The following is a 23,267-nucleotide window of genomic DNA, read 5'->3' on the forward strand; positions in this document are numbered from 1 at the left end:
AAAGGGACCTTCAGAGGTTCTTGTTAGAACACTTAAAAGGCAGGGATCTGGAGGAACAAGTCTCTCAATCCTCGAAAAAGTAAAGCAGTCTCTCTGGTGGTGGAAGGACGCAGAGAAGCTAAACAAAGGGTTCTCTGGGTCTTGCCTATCACATCCACTCTGACCACGGATGCGAGCAGTTGGGGTTGGGGAGCCCATCTCAACTCAAACTGGGCCCAGAGCGGGTGGACTCAGGAAGAGGGACATTTCTCCTCCAATTGGAGGAAGCTAGCAGCAATCCTCAGAGCTATACTAGCTTTTCAGACCATGATACGGGGCCACCATCTACAAGTTTGCTCAGATAATATGATGGCTGTAGCATATCTAGACAAACGGGGAGGTACCAGGAGTCTTCATTTAATGTCGGTGGCCAGGCACATTTTTCAGTGGGCAGAATCCAATCTAAGGTCCCTTTCTGTAATACGCTTGAAAGGGGAGCTGAACAACACTGGACTTCTTGAGTCTGAGGAGTTTTGAATCAAGACTGGTCACTACATCCAGAAGCGTTCAATCTCATAGCAACTCACTGGGGAAGGCCAGCAGTGGATCTTTTTGCAAACAGGGAGAATGCAAAGGTTCCCAATTTTTGCTCTCTATGCCCAAGGGATCTCCCCTTGGCAGTAGATGCTTTACAAACCCCATGGACTTTCAGCTTGACATATGAATTTCTTCCACTTCACCTCATCCCAAGGGTTCTAGCAAAATTCCTTGCGGAGGAAACTGGCTTAATTCTGGTGGCACTCAGGGTTTTCCCAGGAGAAGAACTACAAACTGCTTTCGAGGTGGTACAGGGTTCCGGTCTCGGTACACAGGATGTTTCCGTCAACCACTGCCGTGGGTTGGCGCTGTCACAGAGCACAGGGATCATACATTCATATTTGGTGGGAGTGTGATAGGATTCGTCCTTTTTGGGATAAGATTTTCGCGATTCATAATGATATGTATCAGGCTTCGTTGCCTCCATCGCCTCTGTCGGCACTTTTATCCATTCTCCCTGAGTCGATCCGGTCTCAGAAATGTAGTCTTCTGAGATTCTTTCTCTCAGCAGCTCGTCATACCATCTCCTTATACTGGAAAAAGGACTCCACCCCCCCATTTTCAGCTTAATGACACTATGCTCATGGAGGAATTGCAGGCGAAGGCGGACGATGCTTACGATAGGTTTACCATGTTGTGGTCCATCTGGCGACACCATTCTCAGACGGAATTATTTCTCAACAATCTCAAGATCTCCTAAGCAAACTTCCTGCCAAGATTGGGCGAGGAATGGTGTCGTTATGTGGACCGCTGGTGACATTAGTGGCTGAACCTTGATTACCTCTGCCTCTGTGGTGAACATTTCTGATGTAACACACGTGAACAACAATGGTGCATATCCTGCACATATTCGTTCTGATAAATGCGATTGCTGTGCTCCCCCCCTGTTTTTCCCCACCCTACTTTCTCTCTTTCTCTATTCGTACTGGCTTTCTCTTCCTCCCTCCCCCCCCCCCCCCTCTTTTTTTCCTTGCTGTACCCACTACCTCTAATCCCCCCCCCCCCCCCCCCCCGTTGTCCTGTTTATATTGATGTGCCTTATTTGATGTCAAAGGCGACGTGTGTGATGTAGTTGCCTGTTTACAAGTGTGTTATTTTACCCTGTCTGGCATACAATAAAAATATATTCAACCTTAATTCTGGTGGCACCGTTTTGTCCCAAAAGACCATGGTTTACAATGCTGCTACAGTTGACAGACCAGCCTGCCCTGAGACTTCCCGTCAGACAGGACCTCCTGTCACAGGGACCTCTTTTTCATCCTCGAGTAGCCATGTTGAACCTCTCAGCATGGTTACTGAAGAAGAAATTTTGAGAAGTAAAGGCCTGACAGAGTAATTCAGACCTTATTACAGAGTAGAAAGCCAACCATCAGATATGTGTATGTGTGTGTGTCTGGAGGAAATGTAATAGTTGGCTGGATGGCTGTGGGGGGAAGAACAGGGACACAGCTAATATCCTTCAGTTTCTACAAGAGGGGATAGACAAAGGGCTAACTCCTAGTACTATTAAAGTTCAGATAGCTGCTCTAAGTGTGTACCTAGAAAAAACATTACAGGAAGATCCTTTAATCTCTTTGCTTTTCATCTAGAGATTGCTTTACAAAACCTAATCGGTCAACAAAGTTCCATCCTGGGATCTAACTGTTGTACTGAAAGCATTCTTAGGTTCACCCTTTGAACCTATATCAGAGGCTTCTCTAAGACTGATTACATTCAAGACGGTACTTCTTTTGGCTATCGCTTCATCCTGTAGGGTTAGTGAGATACAAGCCATTTCTACAAACTTTAGAAGACAGTTGTTCTAAAGACAGACCCTGGGTTCTTACCAAAAGTAACATCCAGTTTCCATAGGTCACAGGACATTGTTCTTCCTTCTTTCTGCCAGAATGCATCAAATGGGAAAGCGGAAAGATTTAATTTATTAGATGTAAGGCGGTGCATTTTAGAATACCTTAGGGTTAAAAATCCATATAGAATGTCAGATTCTCTGTTCTGTCTTCAGGTCAACGTAAGGGACAGAAGGCTTCAAAAGCCACCATAGCTAGGTGGATCAGGTTGGCTATAACAGAGTTATAGAGCAATGAACAAAGACCCTCCTGGGGGTATTAGAGCCCATTCCACAAGGTCATTGGTGGCATCCTGGGCAGAAAAGGCTGGTGCCACCCTGGAGCAAATATGTAAAGCAGCTACATGGTCAAGCTTTTCCACCTTTACAAAACATTATCGCCTGGATCTAATGTCCACTGGGGAAAAAACTGAGTTAGTACTCACCGGTGGTCTTCCAGGACAGCACGATTCCACCCCCCCCCCCCCCTTTTTTTTTTTTTTCTCAGAATGTTGACATATTACTTGTTGTGGTTATGTTTTTGGGTTTTTACAGTTCCAGCCTTTTGGTTCTTGGTAAATGACTGGCCAGGGACCTGAAGGACTGCCTTTTTGAACTGTTGGCAATGTGTTTCCTGGGTCGATGGGAGGGACTCCATCTCTCAAGGGCTGTCCTGGAACTCCACTGGAAAAGGAGTTACCGGTGAGTACTAACTCCGGTTTTTGTAATAAGCATCCTGCATGTGATGTACTATAGAGAGGCGGTGAGAGCTAACCCGCTCATGCACCAAGTTTAGTTCTTCAGTTGGACTCCTGGAGCCCTAATCTAGACCAGGCTGATTTTAGGACTACCAAAGTTATCCAGGCATAAAAGGCGTTTGATATGGACAGACTAGAAGGTCTAGAACCCACATCTGTGCATGTATAGAGTGTGAGCTTGGGTGGAGAATTCTAAGGAGTATCCATGTGGGGCCCAACTGCATGTGCCGGCCATGTGAAGGGAAACTGAGCAGTCTGCTGGCACCCCTAGTGTAGGGATTTCGGCAAAATTGATATGCTGAGTAGGGATGAGCTTCGAGTTCGAGTCGAACTCATGTTCTACTCGAACATTGCCTGTTCGCCTGTTCAGCGAACAGTGAACAATTTGGGCTGTTCGCAGCAAATTCGAAAAGCCGGAACACCCTATACAAGTCTATGGGAGAAATGTAAAGTGCTCATTTTAAAGGGTAATATGCAGGTTACTGTCCTAAAAAGTGTTTGGGGACCTGGGTCCTGCCCCAGGGGACATGGATCAATGCAAAAAAAAGTTTTAAAAACGGCCGTTTTTTCAGGAGCAGTGATTTTAATAATGATTAAAGTGAAACAATAAAAGTGTAATATTCCTTTAAATTTCGTAGCTGGGGGGTATCTATAGTATGCCTGTGAAGGGGCGCATGTTTCTGGTGCTTAGAACTGTCGCTGCACAAAGTGTCATTTGTGCAGGAAAAAAAGTCTTTTAAAATCACTTGCGGCTAAATTGTCGGGTCTCCGTAATACAGAGAACACTCAATGAGTGTTCTCTGTATTAGCCGACAATTCATTCATTCATTGATTAAAAAAAAAAAAAAAAAAAAAAAAGCGTGGGGGTTCCCCTAAATTCAATCAAAAGGCCCTTCAGGTCTGACATGGATATTAAGGGGAACCCCGTGTCAAATTAAAAAAAAAAATTGACGTGGGGGTCCCCCCAAATATCCATACCAGACCCTTCAGGTCTGATATGGATATTAAGGGGAACCCCGCATCAAATTTAAAAAAAAATTGACGTGGGGGTCCCCCTAAATATCCATACCAGACCCTTTATCCGAGCACGCAACCTGGCAGGCCGCAGGAAAAGAGGGGGGACGAGAGAGCGGCCCCCCCCCCCTCCTGAACCGTACCAGGCCACATACCCTCAACATTGGGAGGATGCTTTGGGGGTCTGTGACCCCTCAAAGCACCTTGTCCCCATGTTGATAAGGACAAGGGCCTCATCCTCACAACCCTGGCCGTTGGTTGTGAGGGTCTGCGGGCGGGGGGCTTATCAGAATCTGGAAGCCCTCTTTAACAAGGGGACCCCCAGATCCCGGCCCCCCCCTGTTTGAAATGGTAAGGGGGTACAAAAGTACCCCTACCATTTCACAAAGAAAGTGTCAAAATGGTTAAATAAGACAAACACACTTTTGAAAAATTCCTTTATTAAAAAAAAAAAAAAAAAAAAATTCCAGCGGTGCTAATCCACTCTTGCTATCCAGCGACGGGTCTCCGGGGTCCAGCGATGGATGATCATATCCAGCGACGGGGGATCTCTCAGTCCAGCGCTGTCCATACCTCCTTCTTCTGTCTCCACTGCGGAGACACTGCAGAGAGCCGAGCGCTGACATTTCTTATATTGGGAGGGCGGGGCCACCCGTCACCTGACCCCGCCCCTCTGACGCAGGAGAGGGAAGCCAGGGGTTCCCCAGTGACGTGTCGGTGACCCCGCCCCCTCTGATGTAACGGAAACCTGCGTTACATCAGAGGGGGCGGGGTCACCGACACGTCACTGGGGAACCCCTGGCTTCCCTCTCCTGCGTCAGAGGGGCGGGGTCAGGTGACGGGTGGCCCCGCCCTCCCAATATAAGAAATGTCAGCGCTCGGCTCTCTGCAGTGTCTCCGCAGTGGAGACAGAAGAAGGAGGTATGGACAGCGCTGGACTGAGAGATCCCCCGTCGCTGGATATGATCATCCATCGCTGGACCCCGGAGACCCGTCGCTGGATAGCAAGAGTGGATTAGCACCGCTGGAATTTTTTTTTAATTTTTTTTATTTTTAATAAAGGAATTTTTCAAAAGTGTGTTTGTCTTATTTAACCATTTTGACACTTTCTTTGTGAAATGGTAGGGGTACTTTTGTACCCCCTTACCATTTCAAACAGGGGGGGGGCGGGATCTGGGGGTCCCCTTGTTAAAGGGGGCTTCCAGATTCTGATAAGCCCCCCGCCCGCAGACCCTCACAACCAACGGCCAGGGTTGTGAGGATGAGGCCCTTGTCCTTATCAACATGGGGACAAGGTGCTTTGAGGGGTCACAGACCCCCAAAGCATCCTCCCAATGTTGAGGGTATGTGGCCTGGTACGGTTCAGGAGGGAGGGGGGGCCGCTCTCTCGTCCCCCCCTCTTTTCCTGCGGCCTGCCAGGTTGCGTGCTCGGATAAAGGGTCTGGTATGGATATTTAGGGGGACCCCCACGTCAATTTTTTTTTAAATTTGACACGGGTTCCCCTTAATATCCATGTCAGACCTGAAGGGCCTTTTGATTGAATTTAGGGGAACCCCCACGCTTTTTTTTTTTTTTTTTTTTTTTAATCAATGAATGAATGAATGAATTGTCGGCTAATACAGAGAACACTCATTGAGTGTTCTCTGTATTACGGAGACCCGACAATTTAGCCGCAAGTGATTTTAAAAGACTTTTTTTTCCTGCACAAATGACACTTTGTGCAGCGACAGTTCTAAGCACCAGAAACATGCGCCCCTTCACAGGCATACTATAGATACCCCCCAGCTACGAAATTTAAAGGAATATTACACTTTTATTGTTTCACTTTAATCATTATTAAAATCACTGCTCCTGAAAAAACGGCCTTTTTAAAACTTTTTTTTGCATTGATCCATGTCCCCTGGGGCAGGACCCAGGTCCCCAAACACTTTTTAGGACAGTAACCTGCATATTACCCTTTAAAATGAGCACTTTAGATTGTGAACGTTCGAGTCCCATAGACTTTAATAGGGTTCTAAAGTTCACACGAAGTTTAGGTCTGTTCGCAGGTTCTGGTGCGAACCGAACAGGGGGGTGTTCGGCTCATCCCTAATGCTGAGAAATGTTACATAACTGGTACGGTTGATTTAAATTCACCTAGCCACCCAGCTAAACTTGATTGTGCCTGTGTCTACAATTTCCCATACCCCTGTACATTGTGTTGGCTAAAACACTTTTTTTTTTTTTTTACAATTTCTACACTCTCTCTTGACTGATACACCAACTGTGGGAGTGAGTGGACATCCTTAATGCACTACAGTAAAGAACCCCTTACACCATTAAATACTTCCCCTCCGGAAGGTTTTACCCTTCCATGTAGGCTTACTGCCTAAACTGATATTGGAAGGGACATTTTTTGAATTGAAACATGGAAGCTTCCACTGCTGACTATTTTCAAAATTCATTCTGGAGGTTGTCATCCCATTTTACTGAATTACTAACAGTGATTTTTACGTAAGAAAAGCATGGGTGTCAACATTCTCAAAAGGAAGGAGGCTTTCTGGCTGTCAGGCTAATGATTGGACTTCCGAATCTCTTCCTGGGTAAGTTATGGAGATTAGAAACAACCACTCCATTAACTGCATGCATGTTTTCAGGTCTGACTGACTGAAGTAGAAGCCATTGTATGTACTGTCCCTTAACCTGTAATCCTATGCCTATATTTACTCTATTGTATCTCCTTGGTGATGGAGCTATTTATTCCAGACCCCAGGCTTTTTGGCAATGGCCATTTCTGTACCTTCTTTGGTTATTAACTTGGTATGGGGGACAAAAGACTTATGGATTGCATGCTTATTATGAGACAGCATTTTGAAACCTATCCAAGCTAGGATGAGGAGACTCTCTTGGAAGAATTCGACATATCAAGCACCTTCGCGTTTTCTTGAGTGGGTTCCACTTTTAGCTGTGCTCAGTAAATTTTTTTTTTTCTCCTGATGGTATCATGAAAGACCAGTCCATAATTGCATGAGTTTTTTTTTTTTTTTTTTTTTTTTTTTTTTTTTCTCCAGCTGCTCAAATCTGCTACGACAGGCTGGGATGTTTCACAGATGAGGCCCCCTATTTTGTCTCACTGGCCAGACCTATCAGTCCCTTACCATGGGCACCAGAGGTGATCAACGTTCGCTTCCTGCTCTATACTGTAAAGAATCCTAACCAGTACCAAGTAAGTCCCCCAACTGTTGTGTAGTTAAATTACTGAAAGCTGTTAGGTCTTATTGCTGTCTGGTCATACTGGGTAGCTGACCGCTTTTGTTTGTCACAGGACATAAAATGAGACAAATAAACCCCTCATACCCCTCAGGAGCCAATTAAAGCCCATTGCACCCTTGAAAAATAAATAAATAATGCTCTTCTCCATTCCCAATGACAATCCCATTTAGCTGAATAGCCAAATTTAGGCACAGAACAAACTCCATTTTAGCTGATCACATCATTGTAGCTGATGTAATATCATTTCCAGGTGATCAGCGCTCTCAATGTCTCCTCAATCTTTGGCACCAACTTTAAACCCAGCCGGAAATCCATATTCCTCATCCATGACTTGGTGGAGACGGGGGACAAGCTGTGGTTGGTAGAGATGTGTCAGGTCAGTGGGGCTGCAAGAAAGAGGACCTAGCCAACTTTCCTATGAATTATGACCCCTCTTGCATACATTCCTCTGTTGTAGGCTCTCCTGAAGGTGTCAGATGTGAACTGTTTCTGTGTAGACTGGAGTGGAGGATCGTTTGCCCTGTACACACAAGCATCCAGAAATATCCATGTGGTTGGCGCTGAAATTGCCTATTTCTTGCGCTTTGTACAGGTATGCACCATGCCAGCAAGTTGTACTTGAGCTGAAGCTCAAGCTGAAGCTCATTGCTACACTCTACCTTTTCAACTGAATTCTAAAAACCTCACAATGGGGTACATTTACTAAAACCAAAGGGTGCAAAATCTGGTGCAACTCTGCATAGGAACCAATCAGCTTGTAAGTTTTGTTGCCAAAGCTTAATTGAACAAGCTGAAGTTAGATGCTGATTGGCTACCATGCACAGCTTCAACAGATTCTGCGTTCTCAATTTTTAGTAAATCTACCCCAATATTTCTTATTGGTAACAACTAAAATAGAGGTGGAAAGTTGCATTCAACACATTTCAAAGCCTGGCAGATAAAATGGGTTCATCTTTCTCAGGCAGTGTTTGACTATCAAATGCATGACGTCTACCTGATTGGGCACGGTCTGGGGGCACACATCGCTGGTGACGCTGGAAAGAGCCAGAAGGGAATTGGAAGAATTTCTGGTAGGTGATGTGGAGTTCTGGTGCTTTGTGAATCCGATTTTGTAGCATCTGACATTGCCAACAAGTATACACAACAAACTTCAATTGGTTCCTGATGAACCAGCTGAAATTTGCTTAGTGGTTGGCCCTGTCACAGACTCTAACCTAATATCTTTTGGCTTGAAAAATTGAAGGAACCAGGCAGAAAATTGTCATCTGAACCATGTCTTCTCCCAATCAGATGCAGCAACTGTTTGGCTTTTCTGATGGGCGGCAGCAGTTGTCTGAATATAATCACCCTCGTGTGTCGTCTTCCCCCCCCCCCCCCCCCCCATCTGGTGATCCAGCCAGTAAGTCTGTTTATTCTTTTGAAGGAAAAAAATATGAAATCTCTTCAGCAGCCTGAAATGAAATTAACACTGGTAGGTGTGCTTCCATTGATTAGCATTTATTCATGTAAAACCTTTCGCCATTAAATAAAATGTGAAACTGCTTGTAAATTGTTAACCTAGAGTTTGTCTTTAATTTGTTGGTGTACTTAAATCTGCTAGTACATCTAACACTCCCCTACCCCAAAACTGACTGACTGGTGTCCAAAGGAGCTCCTTAAACCAGATTATGGGCACGCTAATGCAGGAGGTGTTACTGGCCAGATCACCAGGTGAAAACTGAGAGAAAAGAAATGCAGCCACCACATATGATTTAGTAAGTTACAATATGCTAAATCTCTGGTTTTGGGTTTCATACCACTTTAACATTGGCAAATCTCCAACTTTACCCAGCCTATGAATGACCACCAATGAAAGGAAGCAGTGGCCGAATAAAGTTAACCTCTGTTGCGTGCTCCTCCTATCGCCATGTTCTTTTGAGCACTGCTGATTACACTGCTTTTCCTGGCCCTCAGCTAAACGCAAGCTGAGGCCCAACAGCATCTCTTCTTAGTAATACACATTGGCTGCCACCCAGGGGGCAGCAGCCCCAGGAGAGTAACATGTCTGAAGAGGCTTCCCAAACATTTATCTTCTCCCCAGCCACCTTCTAGGTGCTCCTTCCCAAGGATTGGCTGAGGTTGGATAAATAGTCATAACTTCAGTGTCTGACCCTCCTAACTATTTATGGAAACTTCTTCCAAAGGGAGAAAAGAGGAATCGACCACCAAGCTTGGGTGGGGGGGGGACCTAACCAGACCAAAAAAAAATACACTTGGGCTGACTGACTAGGGCAGGGTGCTATGTGGAGTATTTGTAAAACCTGTCAAAGATTTTTTTACTTGCCTATTTAGGTTTGGATCCAGCTGGTCCCCATTTTGAAAACGCCCCACCTGATCTGAGACTGGACCCTACAGATGCAGTTTTTGTTGATGCCATTCACACAGATGTGTCTTCTGATGCTTTTCATCTTGGTAAGGTTTTGTCTTCTGCACGGTGTTGAAACCATTGTAGAGTGTGTGTGGTGGTCCCCCCTTCTTTTTTTTTTTTTTTTTTTTTTTTCCCCGATGGGGTGATGTGAGTTATATACATTTCTTGCTTTTTGGTCTTCTGTAATTGGAAGCAGAACATTGGCTCTTTAGAAATTTTCTCCAGGGGAAGAATGATGGTCTGTAATGATACACCACCCCCTTCTGATCTTTAGTTGACCTTCAGAAAGTATATCTGCTAGATGTAGGTTTGTCTTTTGGCAAAATGCATTGTCGTCACAGGGAAGGCTAAACTTTTTTTGTTTTCTTGAGCAAAAAAGCTGCTCACTGTAAATATATGGCTTTGGATACAATTGCGAAACAACATGGGATGATGTCAAAATTGTTAATTTTTTATTGTCTGCATACACTCAAATCACTGTAATTTTAATATACTGTTTGATTAAGGCCTCATTCACACCTATGCATTTATAGTGCATTTTGCAGATTTGCACTACATTCCATTTTTACATGGTTTCCTATGGAACACTTTCTATATTGCAAAAATGCATAGGTGTGAATCAAGCCTTGGTTGACCACCCAATGACTTGCCATTATTTCTCTGTAATTGTGCAACTGCATTTCAGTCAGACTCCAATTAGCATCTGTAACTTGCTTTTGTGTGCTTAGGTTTTGGCATGAAGCAGACAGTTGGCAATGCTGACTTCTTCCCCAATGGTGGGGAAAGGATGCCTGGCTGTGACAAAATGTCTTTTAGATTTGAAGATCTCGATAACCTAATTTCAGGTAACATAATGGTTCCTAATTTACTGTACACTGTTGTAGTGGTCAACAATGGCTTACAATTGTACAACTTGCTTTTCAGAGCTTCATGAGAAGGTCTTCTGCAACCACCAAATGAGTGTCAAGTTCTTTACAGGGAGCATCCTGAAGCCTGACGGTTTAATTGGTTACCCTGCTTCATCATACAGTGCTTTTCAAGAGGTTGGTCTTAATGCAGCACCCCACCCCCACCAAAATGGCAACACTAGTTAGGCCGTCTTTAACAGAGCCAAGTAACATATTAACAGCAACTGGTTTCACTGGAGTGCTATTTAAAGTGGTTGTAAAGGCTCAAGGTTTTTTCACCTACATGCATGAAGGTAAAAAACTTCTGTGTGCAGTAGTGCCAGCCACGCCCCCCCCCCCCAATACTTCCCTGATCTTCCTCCAGCAAAGTGCACAAAAGCCTCGGCTTTCTGGGGACTCTCCCTCATTGGCTGAGACAGCAGTGGGAGCCATTTTCTCCCACTGCTGTCAATCACAGCCAGTGAGAGGGGGTGTGGGCAAAAACCACGTGTGTGTGTGTGTGTGTGATGACACGCAGAGTCACAGTTCATGAACAGCAGGAGGGAGGGGCCAAGAGTGACGAGGAACCCGAGAAGAGGATTGGGGCTGCTCTGTGCAAAACTGCACAGAGCAAGTTAGTATGACCTCTACTTTAAGTAGACTGAAGATCTTGCCCATTACCCCCTTATTTCACCTAGAAAGTATGTAAAGCCATAATGTTCATTTTGAAGGAGGAAGGGTTAAACTGACCTCACTGGAGTGCTGGGCTGTAGGGTTAGGTTGAGGCTGGCTCAGGCTCTCAATGACTCATTGAGCCAGGTGCCGGTTTGAGCTCCTGGGTGGATCCAAGCCATATGGTCGCAATATTTCCCGAGCCTTGACCTGCTCTGTTGACATTGGGCTTAAACCCACTGTCTGCTGAAAATGAATCAAGAGTGCAGAACAAACTGCACTCCCATGATCAGCAGGGGGAAGTACAATCAAACAACCTTTGGCTGTACTTCTCTAAGTTGTGCTATGTGAATGGGAACATATAACAAATGGTATTGTTATCCTAGCTGCAAAAGGTGATCTTTATCAGCTATTTTTTCTTTTAATCGTACAAGCTTTCTGGAGGACATGGATCCCTTCATCAGACCTGCTAGGTTTGAAATTCAGAAATGATAGTCTGACAGAGTTGCATTATTCAGAAATGCTTGCATCTTGACTCAAATTGGCCAAAGAGAGGTATTTCTTCTCTCCAACTTTATGCATTAATCAATGGATAATGGATCATAATACTTCACTGCAGCAGAAGTGGAAATGCTATACATTGAGTATGTGTGCTCAACACTTGGTTTCAGTATAGAGGAATAGACTGTTTAATGCTGGTATTAAACACCCCCCAATCCTAAAAAGACCTAAGCAATTTTAAATTTAACGATTGTCACCAAGACAGAAGGGTGATTTGGAGGGGGAATCTTTCCAATGGGACATGGATGTCAAAAAGTCTTCTACAAAAGTTTTGGATCTAGATCAGTGTTTTTCAACATTTTTGTTTTTTTTTTATTTTATTTTTTCCAGTCAAGGCATCCTTTAAAATCCTACACAATCAAAGGGCAACTTATTCTAAAATGTAAAAAACTAAACATTTTAAATGTTGCTGTGATATGTAAAGCTCAACACCCAACATGAGAAACAAGTTATTCTTCCAAAGTATATATACCATCGCAGACTGGTATTGACTAATAATGCAATGTTTCTCTTCTTCCTTAGTGCTGACTGAGAGGAGTGGGGGTGGTGCAAACAAGGATGCCGTGCAGGCACTTGACATCATCCTAATCAACCGATACTGTCATTGGTTGTTAGGACTCCAGCAGTTGGAAGGTTGTATTAGTGCACTATGAAAATCTATGGCTTTGTGTAACCAAAAGGCAGGCTTGATCCACCTGAGGGCTTGTATGCAATTTTATTGGGCATTTTGCCAAGGCACCCTAAGGGTAATCCACCTTAGTTGAAAGTCTGCTCTAGATCACATTAATCCTGATAGAACAGATAGGATGGTAGTAGAAACTTCTCAAATCTGGCAGTTTCTTTATGGCTCCCCCCGATAAGCACTACAGTTCAAAACATGCCTTCTGAACTTTCCTCCTAGGGATCTGGGTTCCCATGCACCAAAATAAGTTGTGCCTTCATGGGGTACAAGGCAGATGAATATGTGCTTGGTCATTTTCAAGACTCTACAATCAACCAGGTTTTTTCCCTGAACACTGGAGACCGTTCAAATGTCCTGCGTAAGTAGGTTCATTCTAGGAAACTATGTTTTATAGTTTGCGCAACACATGGCAGAAACCTTCAGACCTGTTGTGTTTGAAATTCAGGCTGAGCTGTTTACTGTAGATCCGCTTCTAGTGTCAATCCTTAAGTTTCATTTTACATAAATGTACCCTTCCTGGGAACTAGAGGGTTCAGATGACCAAAATGATTAAAGCTGGAATTACAGTAGGGAGGCTGTTGTAGCCTTGCTCTTATACAGACTGTGAAAGTTTGTATGTTGCATGTGTAATACCTACCATAAACTAGCTAATGTTTTTACTTTAATGTAGGTTATACCTTGATCCACCTTTTTTATGCTAAAGAACATGCAACAGCATGTATGTGTGAAATTTGATCAATTTTTTTTTTTTGTGACCAACGAACTCCAGTCACATGTACACTAAGGTTGGAAGCGTCTCTTTTGAAGGGTGGTGCAGATATTGAGGGTTTTCCATAATGCCAAGAGTGATATTCCTCTAACAGAAAAATGTCTTATTCCTAGGCTGGAGGTACAACATATCTATCACAATCATGGGGTCGAAATATGTTTTGGGGTCTCTTTCCATATCTCTTTGTGGAAAGGTTGAATGTTCCGGTCTGTATAAAATTTACAGGTATGTTGGACTGCTGCTGGTCTTGGGCATAGTAAAGGGGACCTGTGAGAATTTATTGGCCTAGCATGCATTCAATTATATGTAAACTCCTTGTTGATGCAAGTCCTTGCCAATCTCCTAAATCTTTCAGCTGTCATTAAAATCCCTTGTGATTCTGCCATGAAGGTTCTTGCTCAAGCACTTCCAGTTACAGGGCAACACCACCCTGTCCCTGCATAGTCACATGGGCTTCCAATGGAGAATATAAGTGACAATTTCAACACACATTACGTACATAGGCATGATCGGCCACTGTTGTCATTATCCATTGCTGATGTGCCTGTAGACAGGAAGCTGATGCAGAAGATGACCGTTCTCAGTTTTTTTTTTTGGGGGGGGGAAGGGATGGCTTTTCTTCTCCCTACCCATAGCAAGTTAAAGATTGAGTTTACCCTATAGTAAGGTGAAGATTCTGGTGTGAGTTTACATCTACTAGATGTCGATCTTATCTGACCCTATCTCCCTAAACATTGGGTGCTGATCATCCATGGACAAGATGCTAGTTGCAGAGCTGATGTACCTCTAAGGCATATGTAATGTGCATGTCTGACAGACCCCAAATATAAAGGGTTCATCCCTACCTTTTGAAATAAGGACATTTTGAGACTATTTATGTTGGATATTTTTAAATAAATTTATGACTTGTATTTAACTTGTCTTCACTTATCAGAGGGATTGCCAATTAACGTTTTACTTTTTCAGTGGACTCCTTCGATCTGGTTTAACCTACTCCTCTCTTGTTGATGTGGAGCTAGATGTGAATCCTGTCCAGACGGTGGAATTTGTCTGGCATAAAAGTATCTTCACCATCCTGCATCCCAAGCTGGGTGCCTCAGCTGTCACATTGGTATACGGACCAAGTGGAGATATGTATGTATTAAAATTGAATTTTGTGCAACCTGTTGAGATAGAAAAAAATTGAAAGTTCTACAATGATATCCAAATTCGGGTGTAATTGTGTCTTAAAATAAGCCAACCGGGGTCTATAATGTTTCTGACTTTTGAGAATCTTACCGATTTGTACCTAATGTGAAATCTTTTCCCCTGAAGAGGGCATTCTAAGAACTCTGAAATGTGTTGGCTTCACATCAGTAAAACCTTTGGCTATTCTTTGGCATTCTTAATTTTTTACCTCAAAGGAAGGCATGGTAGGGCAGTTTTTGTTTTATCAGAAATCCTTTCCCTTATGCCAATTTGGCCTGTAAAGCCAATAAGAAAAACGGATAAGTAACAAGCTGAAGCAAAAAACAGCTTTTATTGCATAGGACCTGGAGTTCCATAGATGTTAAATCACCCAAGACTCTGGAATAGTGTGTAGGGCATAGCTCTCAGACACTTGGAACTGGCTTTTTGGACCTGTTCAGTGGCGGCTGATGGCAATTTTTTTTTTTTTTTTTTTTTTGGGGGGGGGGGGGGGTGTAAACTCAAATACTGACCCCCCCCCCATCAATTGCAGCCACGTGTGCCCATCATGCACAGCCACTTGTGCCCATCAAATGCAGATTAGTGAAAATGGCAAATTTATTCACTATAGTCACACAATTGGGTGGGATCAGGGCACATTCTCTGTGCCCCAAGCCCATCCTATTTTTGTTTACAAACCTTTTTTATTAAGGTAAAACATAAAAATAGGGTGTACAGGCACCAAGAGAACAATAAGTACAATTGTGAGATAGGATAAATCTGATGGCATGCACATCTCTCATGTCGTCTACGAACAGAATATAAGAATATTGTAATAAGTAGTCACCCCAATAATTAGGGAGGAAAATAAATCTAAAATAAAAGGAAGAACTAGAAACCTTGATATTTAACCACTTCAGGACCGCCGTATTGCCATTGTACGTCAGCACAATGGCACAGGCAGGCACAATCACGTAGATGTACGTGATTGCCTTCCAGCGGGTGGGGGGTCCAATCGGACCCCCTCCCGCTGGATACGACGGTCCGATTCGGTCCAGGAGCGCTCCGTGATGAGGGGATGGCCGTTCGTTTTCGGCCACCCCCTCTGGATCGCTCCTGGCCAATGAGAAGCTTCCTCCCACTGTGTATTGTTTACACAGGAAGGAGGAAGTGATGTCATTCTCCTCGGGGCGGTCTTTTTGACCGGACTACGAGGAGAAGACTAATAGTAAGTGTGCACCAACACTACACTGACATGTAGGTACACACAGGCACACAAACCCCCCCCCCCCCCCCCCAGTCACAGTGTCACTGATTGCATTGATCATTTCTTTACTGATCAATGCATTCAGTGTCAGTTGTGACAGTAAAAACTGTCAGGACAGTTAGTGTTAGGTCCAGGGTAGCCCCCTATCACCCCCCAATAAAGATTTAACCCCCTGATTGCCCCTAGAGTTAACCCTTTCACCCCCTTTTGCCAGTGTCACTAAGCGATCATTTTTCTGATCGCTGCATCAGTGTCGCTAGTGTCGCTAGGTAGCTAGTTATTTTTTTAGGTTCACCGCCAGGTTTTTATAGCGCTAGGTACTCCGATATACTACCCAATAATGGTTTTAACCCCCTGATTGCTGCTAGTTAACCCTTTCACCCCCTTTCACCAGCGATCACAGTATAACTGGTTAGCCAGTTAGTTATTTAGGTTCCCCGTCAGGTTTTTATATAGTGCCAGAGACCCCCATATACTACCTAATAAAAATTTGAACCCCCTGATTGCCCCTAGTTAACCCTTTCACCACTGATCACCGTATAAGTGTTACGGGTGACTCTGGTTAGTTTGTTTTTTATAGCATCAGGGCACCCACCATTTATTACCCAATAAAGGTTTAACCCCCTGATCACCCGGCGGGTGATATCAATTAGGTTTTAGGGTCAGGGTCTGCGTCGCCCCAGGCAGCGCTAGGTTAGTGCCAGTACCGCTAACACCCACACGCAAAGCATACACCTCCCGTAGTGCTATAGAATCTGAACAGATCAATATCTGATCTGATCAGATCTATACTAGCGTCCCCAGCAGTTTAGGGTTCCAAAAAAACGCATTGTTAGCGGGATCAGCCCAGATACCTGCTAGCACCTGCGTTTTGCCCCTCTGCCCAGCCCACCCAAGTGCAGTATCGATCGATCACTGTCACTTACAAAACACTAAACACATAACTGCAGCGATCGCAGAGTCAGGCCTGATCCCTGCCATCGCTAACAGGTTTTTTGGTAGCATTTTATATTTAAATCCGGAAGGCAGTGCTTGGTTTTCGGGGTCCCGTACGTGGCTAGGCTCCCAAAAAGTCCCCCACATGTGGTATCCCCGTACTCGGGAGAAGTAGCAGAATTTATTTTGGGGTGTAATTTGACTTCTGCCCATAGCATGTGTGAGCAATATATCATTTAGTGACAACTTTGTGCAAAAAAAAAAAGTTTGTAATATTCCCGCAACTTGTGGCAAAATATAAAATATTCCATGGACTCAACATGCATCTCAGTAATTAGCTTGGGGTGTCTACTTTCCAAAATGGGGTCATTTTGGGGGGTTTTGTGCTATTTTGGCATTTTATGGCCTTCGAAACTGTGATAGGTAGTGAGGAGTTAAATCAAAAATTTGCACCCTTAGAAATCCTGAAGGTGGTGATTGGTTTTCGGGGTGCCGTGCGCGACTAGACTCCCAAAAAGTCCCACACATGTGGTATCCTCATACTCGGGAGAAGTAGCGGAATATATTTTGGGGTGCAATTCCACATATAACCATGGCATGTCATTATTCAATCCCTTAGGACAAAAAAAATAAATATTCAATGGGCTCAACATACCCATCAGCAATTTCCTTGGGGTGTCTACTTTCCAAAATGGGGTCATTTGGGGGGGATTTGTACTGCCCTGCCATTTTAGCACCTCAAGAAATGAGATAGGCAGTCATAAATTAAAAGCTGTGTAAATTCCAGAAAATGTACTCTAGTTTGTAGACGCTATAACTTTTGCGCAAACCAAAAAATATACGCTTATTGACTTTTTTTACTAAAGACATGTGGCTGAATAAATTTTGCCCTCAATGTATGACTAAAATTTAGTTTATTCGATTTTTCTTATAACAAAAAGAAGAAAATATCATTTTTTTTCAAAATTTTCGCTCTTTTTCCATTTATATCGCAAAAAAAAAAAATCGCAGAGGCAATCAAATACCATCAAAAGAGAGCTCTATTTGTGGGAAGAAAAGGACGCAAATTTCGTTTGGGTGCAATATTGCATGACTGCGCAATTACCAGTTAAAGCAGCGCAGTGCGAAAGTGGAAAAAGACCTCTGGTCCTTAAGTGTTTATTGGTCCGAGGCTGAAGTGGTTAAACACAATTGTAGGGGTTGTAACATAATTCGACCAGAATATAACTTTCAGCAGTGTAATGTGCCAGTCAAGGTGCTTATCATAAACGTCAACTGTAGAAGTCCTTTTCAAGCAACCTAATCCATTTGGGTAGATGGAGCAGGGACTGAGGGATCCTCAAGTCCTGCGCTAAGCAGGTGGGCTGTCCATATGCCCCATTTCCGGTCAAAGATGTGCATGGCATCCAGGAGAGCATGGTGTTTCCTTTCCATCAATCTAATGGACTCCATGCGTAGGAGTACTTGCGGCCATGACACTGAGGGGCATTTCCAGTTCAGTGCGACTGCCCATTGAATGGCACCAAAGAGTGTGTGAGCTAATTTCTGTTGTAGAGGGGGGACTCCTGGGAGTTCAGCATACAATATACACATTTGGTAAGTCAGGTTAACACACTCCAGTTAGCTGAGTTATCAGTGTGGCAGTTTTATGCCAAATGGGTCCTAATACTTTGCAACTCCAGAATGTATGTAGGAGTGTGCCCCTGTCCCGACACCCTCTAAAGCATGTGTCAGGAACCAGTGGGTACATCCTGTGTAGGCGATCTGGGGTATAATACCAACGGTATGAAGTTTGAGGACCGTTTCTTTAATGGATATGGAGCGTGTGCATTTGTGCATATTGTCAATCATGCCAGTCTTCCTTTGGGAATGCCTGAGCTGTCTCAGCCTCCCAGCCCACCATTGCTACCGATTTTAGAGTGGTATTATAGTCATTGCAATATCTGTATAGAGTTGAGATAGTGCTCTTCAAATGGTGTTTTTGTCAATTCTACTCTGCCCCTCAGGGCAGTAGAGAAAAAGTCCCTTATCTGTAGGTATTGGTAGAAATCTGATGTGCCAAGGGCAAACGTTTGCTGTAAGTGTGCGAATGAGCAAAGGGATGTTTCCTGTAGCAGGGATTCTAAGTCTACCAACCCATGTTCATTCCAGTTGTGAAATGATGCACCTGTGTTAAAGACAGGGGGGAATGAAGGTTTACCTATGAAGGAAGACGGGAGTGGAGTGTCAGATTTAAACTTTAATTTCTTCCAGTAGAGGGATCTGAGGTAGAGAGACTGGCCCACAATATTTAGTGGAGTGATATCTTTAGGGGATATTGACCCTGACCAGAGAAGACCTGGGAGATGGTATTGAGCCACTGAGATCCGCTCAAATTGCAGCCATGGTATGGATGTAGGAGAAGCGTGCCATTGCACCATTTGGACAAGGCGGGATGCCAGGAAGCATTTCCATAGATCCAGGCATCCCAAGCCACCTCTTACTCCGGCCCTATACATTACTGGGTGACTCAGTTGGGGCTTCTTATTTTGCCAAATAAATTTGAGCAGATCTGATTGGATTGTTTGTAAAGTAGAGGGGGGAAACATATAGGTAGGGATCTAAAGAGGAACAAGAGCTTTGGGAGGATAGACATTTTGAATGTGGCCTAAAAAAATGATATACGGTCATTGATTAAGAAGGTGTTTAACATTGGAAAAGGCTTGTAGGTAGTTTGAGTACATCTGTTTACGTGAGGAGCTAGTTTTATTCCTAAGTATTGCAGTGAGCTGTGGTTCCAGGAGAATTTATACTTGTCTTTAAGTGCTTAAGGACCGCCTCCTGCACATTTACATTAGCAGAATGGCACGGCTTGGCACTTAAAGAGCAATGTACCTGTACGTGCTTGTGCCCAGCCGTGCCATTCTGCCAATGTAAATGTGCAGGAGCCGCCCCTCTAGATCTGGACTCATAGGTGGAAAAGTAACATTGTTTAAATGATTTATCCAAATAGGGTGGGTGGTTATTGGTGGAGAAATGCGTCTCCTGCAGTAGGAGGATGTCGGGGGTCCACTGACCCAAAGAACAATGTCAGTGTGGACCATAGAGTCCAATACTCTGTTTATAGACTAAGTACATGCTTTAACCACTTTCAGACCGGACCATTTTGCTGGTAAATGACCAGAGGTCTTTTTACAATTTGGCACTGCGCTGCTTTAACTGGTAATTGCGCGGTCATGCAATGTTGTACCCAAACAAAATTTGCGTCCTTTTCTTCCCACAAATAGAGCTTTCTTTTGATGGTATTTGATTGCCTCTGCGATTTTTATTTTTTGCGATATAAACGTAAAAAGACCGCAAATTTTGAAAAAAAATGATATTTTCTACTTTTTGTTATTAGAAAAATCCAATAAACTCAATTTTAGTCATACATTTAGGTCAAAATGTATTCAGCCACATGTCTTTGGTAAAAAAAAAAGTCAATAATTGTATATTTATTGGTTTGCGCAAAAGTTGTCACATCTACAAACTAAGGTACGTTTTCTGGAATTTACGCAGCTTTTAGTTTACGACTGCCTATCTCATTTCTTGAGGTGCTAAAATGGCAGGGCAGTACAAAACCCCCCCCAAATTTTGGAAAGTAGACCCCCTAAGGAAATTGATAAGTGGCATGTTGAGCCCATTGAATATTTTATTTTTTTGCCTCAAGCGATTGAATAATGACATAATGAATTTTTTTTTTTTTTTTTTTTTTTTTTTTTTTTTTACACAAAGTTGTCACTAAATGATATATTGCTCACGCATGCCATGGGCATATGTGAAATGACACCCCAAAATAAATTCTGCTGCTTCTCCTGAGTACGGGGATACCACATATGTGGGACTTTTTGGGAGCCTAGCCGCGTACGGGGCCCCGAAAACCAAGCACCGCCTTCAGGCTTTCTAAGGGCGTTACAGTTTTGAAGGCCATAAAATGCCAAGATGGCACAAACCCCCCCCCCCCTCCCCCAAATGACCCCATTTTGGAAAGTAGACACCCCTAAATTTAGGGGTACACTAGTGAGACTAGGTAATAAATGGCGGGTGCCCTGAAACTATAAAAAAATAACTAACCAACCAGCGTCACCTGTAACAGTTATATGGTGATCACTGGTGAAAGGGTTAACTAGGGGGCAATCAGGGGGCTTTATGCGGTAGTATATGGGGGTCCCTAGCGCTATAAAAAGCTGCGGCGAACCTAAATACCTACCTGCCTAACTAGCGTCACCTGTGACACTAATACAGCGATCAGAAAAACGATCGCTTATTAGGCTGGGTTCACACTGGAGCGATGCGGGAACGCCACGAATCCGCGGCGGGTTCCCGCATCGCATGCCTCCCGGCGGCAGTTCACACTGCCCTATGCGAACTGCTGGGAGTGTCAGTGAAATGTTAATGACACCCCCAGATCAGTTCGCATATCGCAGTGCGATCTGCAAACTCGGATCGCATGGTGTGAACACCCATGCGATCCGATTCTGCTGCGGACCAAAAAAGGGTCCCGTGCGAGTTTGCGGCGGGTGCGACACTAATTCAGCCATACTATCTGTATGGCTGAACTCGAATCGCACAGAGATCGGATGTGATTTGCAGTGCGGTGCGAATCACATTCGTTCTCATAAACCGCTGCAATGTGAACCCAGCCTTAGTGACACTGGCGACGGGGGGTGATCACGGGGTTAAACCTTTATTGGGGGGGTTAGGGGGGTACATTAGAACTAAAGGGGGCTAACCCTAACAGTTATTACAGTCACAAATGACACCAATGCAAAAAAAATAAAAAATAAAAAATAAATAAAAAAAATGACATTGGTGTCACTGTGACTGGGGGGCAGGGGTAATTGGGGGGGGGGGGGGGGGGATCGGGGGGGTGTGAGTGTGCCTGGCATGTTCTACTGTGAAGTGTCGTGTTGGTGCAACTCACCGATCCTCTCTCCTCGGTGTCGGAGCGAAAAATACCGACACGGAGGAGAGATTACATCACTTCCTCTCCTGCGTTTACATTACAGGAGAGGAAGTGATGTCACGAAGGATTTCTATTCGTCGGGAGCGATCGCGAGGGGGTGGCCATGAATGAATGGCCGCCCCCTCATCCCGGATCGCTCGCGAACGAATACCGACCGCCGCAGGCACCGGGCGGAGGCCCGATCGGGCCCCCGACCCGCGGGAAGGCAGGGACGTACAGGTACGCCCATATGCCTGCCCGTGCCATTCTGTCGACGTACATCGTCGTGCGGCGGTCGGGAAGTGGTTAAATTGTTATGTTTAAATACCTGCGGGGGGCCCACCAGCTTGGGCATCACCGAGCAGATGAGACCAACAGGCCTCAACTGGTGTAGATTAAGGGGACAAACAAGCGAACGCAACTGGAATTCAGTTTTGAGCTGGGAGTGTCCAGTTGCTGTAAAGCATGACGGGAGTTCTCCATTTTCCGTAACCTAGAATAATCAGAAACCAAACAGGGAGAAAAAACAAATTTAGTCTCGCCGTAAATTCTGGCGATCTCTTCTGGGAGGTGGGGTGGTCCAAATGGCAGAATGACAAGGAGTGGATGGCATTCTGGGTAAGGCCGCCGCATAGAGGAGGCCTAGTTTCACGAATAGTTCCTTGCCCTCTGTGAGAGTGGTAACAGTGTAATTCTGCGGGGGTTTTCTTTTTGGTCCCGTCATGCGCTGAGTGTTCCACCAGGGGTGCAGGGAGGAATTGGAGAGAAAAAAGTGTCTTTTTAGCCCCGGGGAAGTGTCGTTCGTCTCCGGCTCGCGGAGCTCTCAGCTTTTGCTTCCTTCCTGGTTTGTGCCACGAATGCGCCCCCCGAGCCCACCCTATTTTGAAGTCTATTAGAGCCTCTAGCTCTAATCAGGTGCTTCAAAAAATACCGGCCCCCACCATAGGAATCCATGGGGGCGGTGCCCACAGTGCATGGAACGCCACTGGACATATTCTAATATTTTCCTTTGGAAACTTGGAGATTAAAGCTTTAGCACCTATTTAAGTTATTATTGACTCTTAACTGCCAGACTTGCAGACTAAGGTATTTTTTGTTTGGATTCAACAACTGCAGAATACAATGCTTTTTGTATGTCTTTATGCAGGTACAAGTTCTGTGGAGGTGACCTGACTGGAGAAGATACAAAACAGACTCTGGAAGAATGTTATGTTTTATAGATTCAATTTTATATATTGGTAATAAAATAAATGGAAGAAAAAAAATTCTTGGTGGGGTGTGTTTGTTTGTTTGTGTTTTTTTTTTTTTTTTTTTTTTTTAATATATGGGGGGGGGGGGGGGGGTTGAGGGGCAGCCCTCAAGCTGAGGTGTTGAGTATTCAAAATCTCAACCCTTAACAACCCTCCCTGTTTAATGTGATGAATACTTTATTAATTTAATAGGAGGGAAGAGAAGAGAGCGGTCCACAGCTAGGAATTCCGAGAGTGATGGCATCACCCATGGACTATCATATCCATGCTGTTGTCTACG

The 23,267-nt window shown here is 44.3% G+C and overlaps 1 protein-coding gene across 1 annotated transcript in view; it reads left to right on the forward strand.

Annotated features, from left to right (window-relative positions):
- LOC143998225 (pancreatic lipase-related protein 2-like) overlaps positions 1-22,989 on the forward strand; it is a 51,423-nt gene extending 28,434 nt beyond the window's left edge. Inside the window, exons 3-13 of the mRNA XM_077493927.1 lie at positions 7,225-7,379; positions 7,677-7,802; positions 7,884-8,018; positions 8,388-8,496; positions 9,758-9,877; positions 10,562-10,678; positions 10,758-10,876; positions 12,855-12,993; positions 13,518-13,629; positions 14,371-14,538; positions 22,885-22,989. Of these exons, the coding sequence (XP_077350053.1) occupies positions 7,225-7,379; positions 7,677-7,802; positions 7,884-8,018; positions 8,388-8,496; positions 9,758-9,877; positions 10,562-10,678; positions 10,758-10,876; positions 12,855-12,993; positions 13,518-13,629; positions 14,371-14,538; positions 22,885-22,957 (1,373 nt within the window). The 3' untranslated portion in view covers positions 22,958-22,989. The remainder of the gene's footprint in view (positions 1-7,224; positions 7,380-7,676; positions 7,803-7,883; positions 8,019-8,387; positions 8,497-9,757; positions 9,878-10,561; positions 10,679-10,757; positions 10,877-12,854; positions 12,994-13,517; positions 13,630-14,370; positions 14,539-22,884) is intronic.
- The last annotated feature ends 278 nt before the right edge of the window (positions 22,990-23,267 follow it).

The sequence above is a fragment of the Lithobates pipiens genome, unplaced genomic scaffold (genome assembly GCF_037356315.1).
Source record: "Lithobates pipiens isolate NorthernLeopardFrog02 unplaced genomic scaffold, aLitPip1_a1.2 Scaffold_19, whole genome shotgun sequence".
In the NCBI taxonomy this organism is placed as follows: Eukaryota; Metazoa; Chordata; class Amphibia; order Anura; family Ranidae; genus Lithobates; species Lithobates pipiens.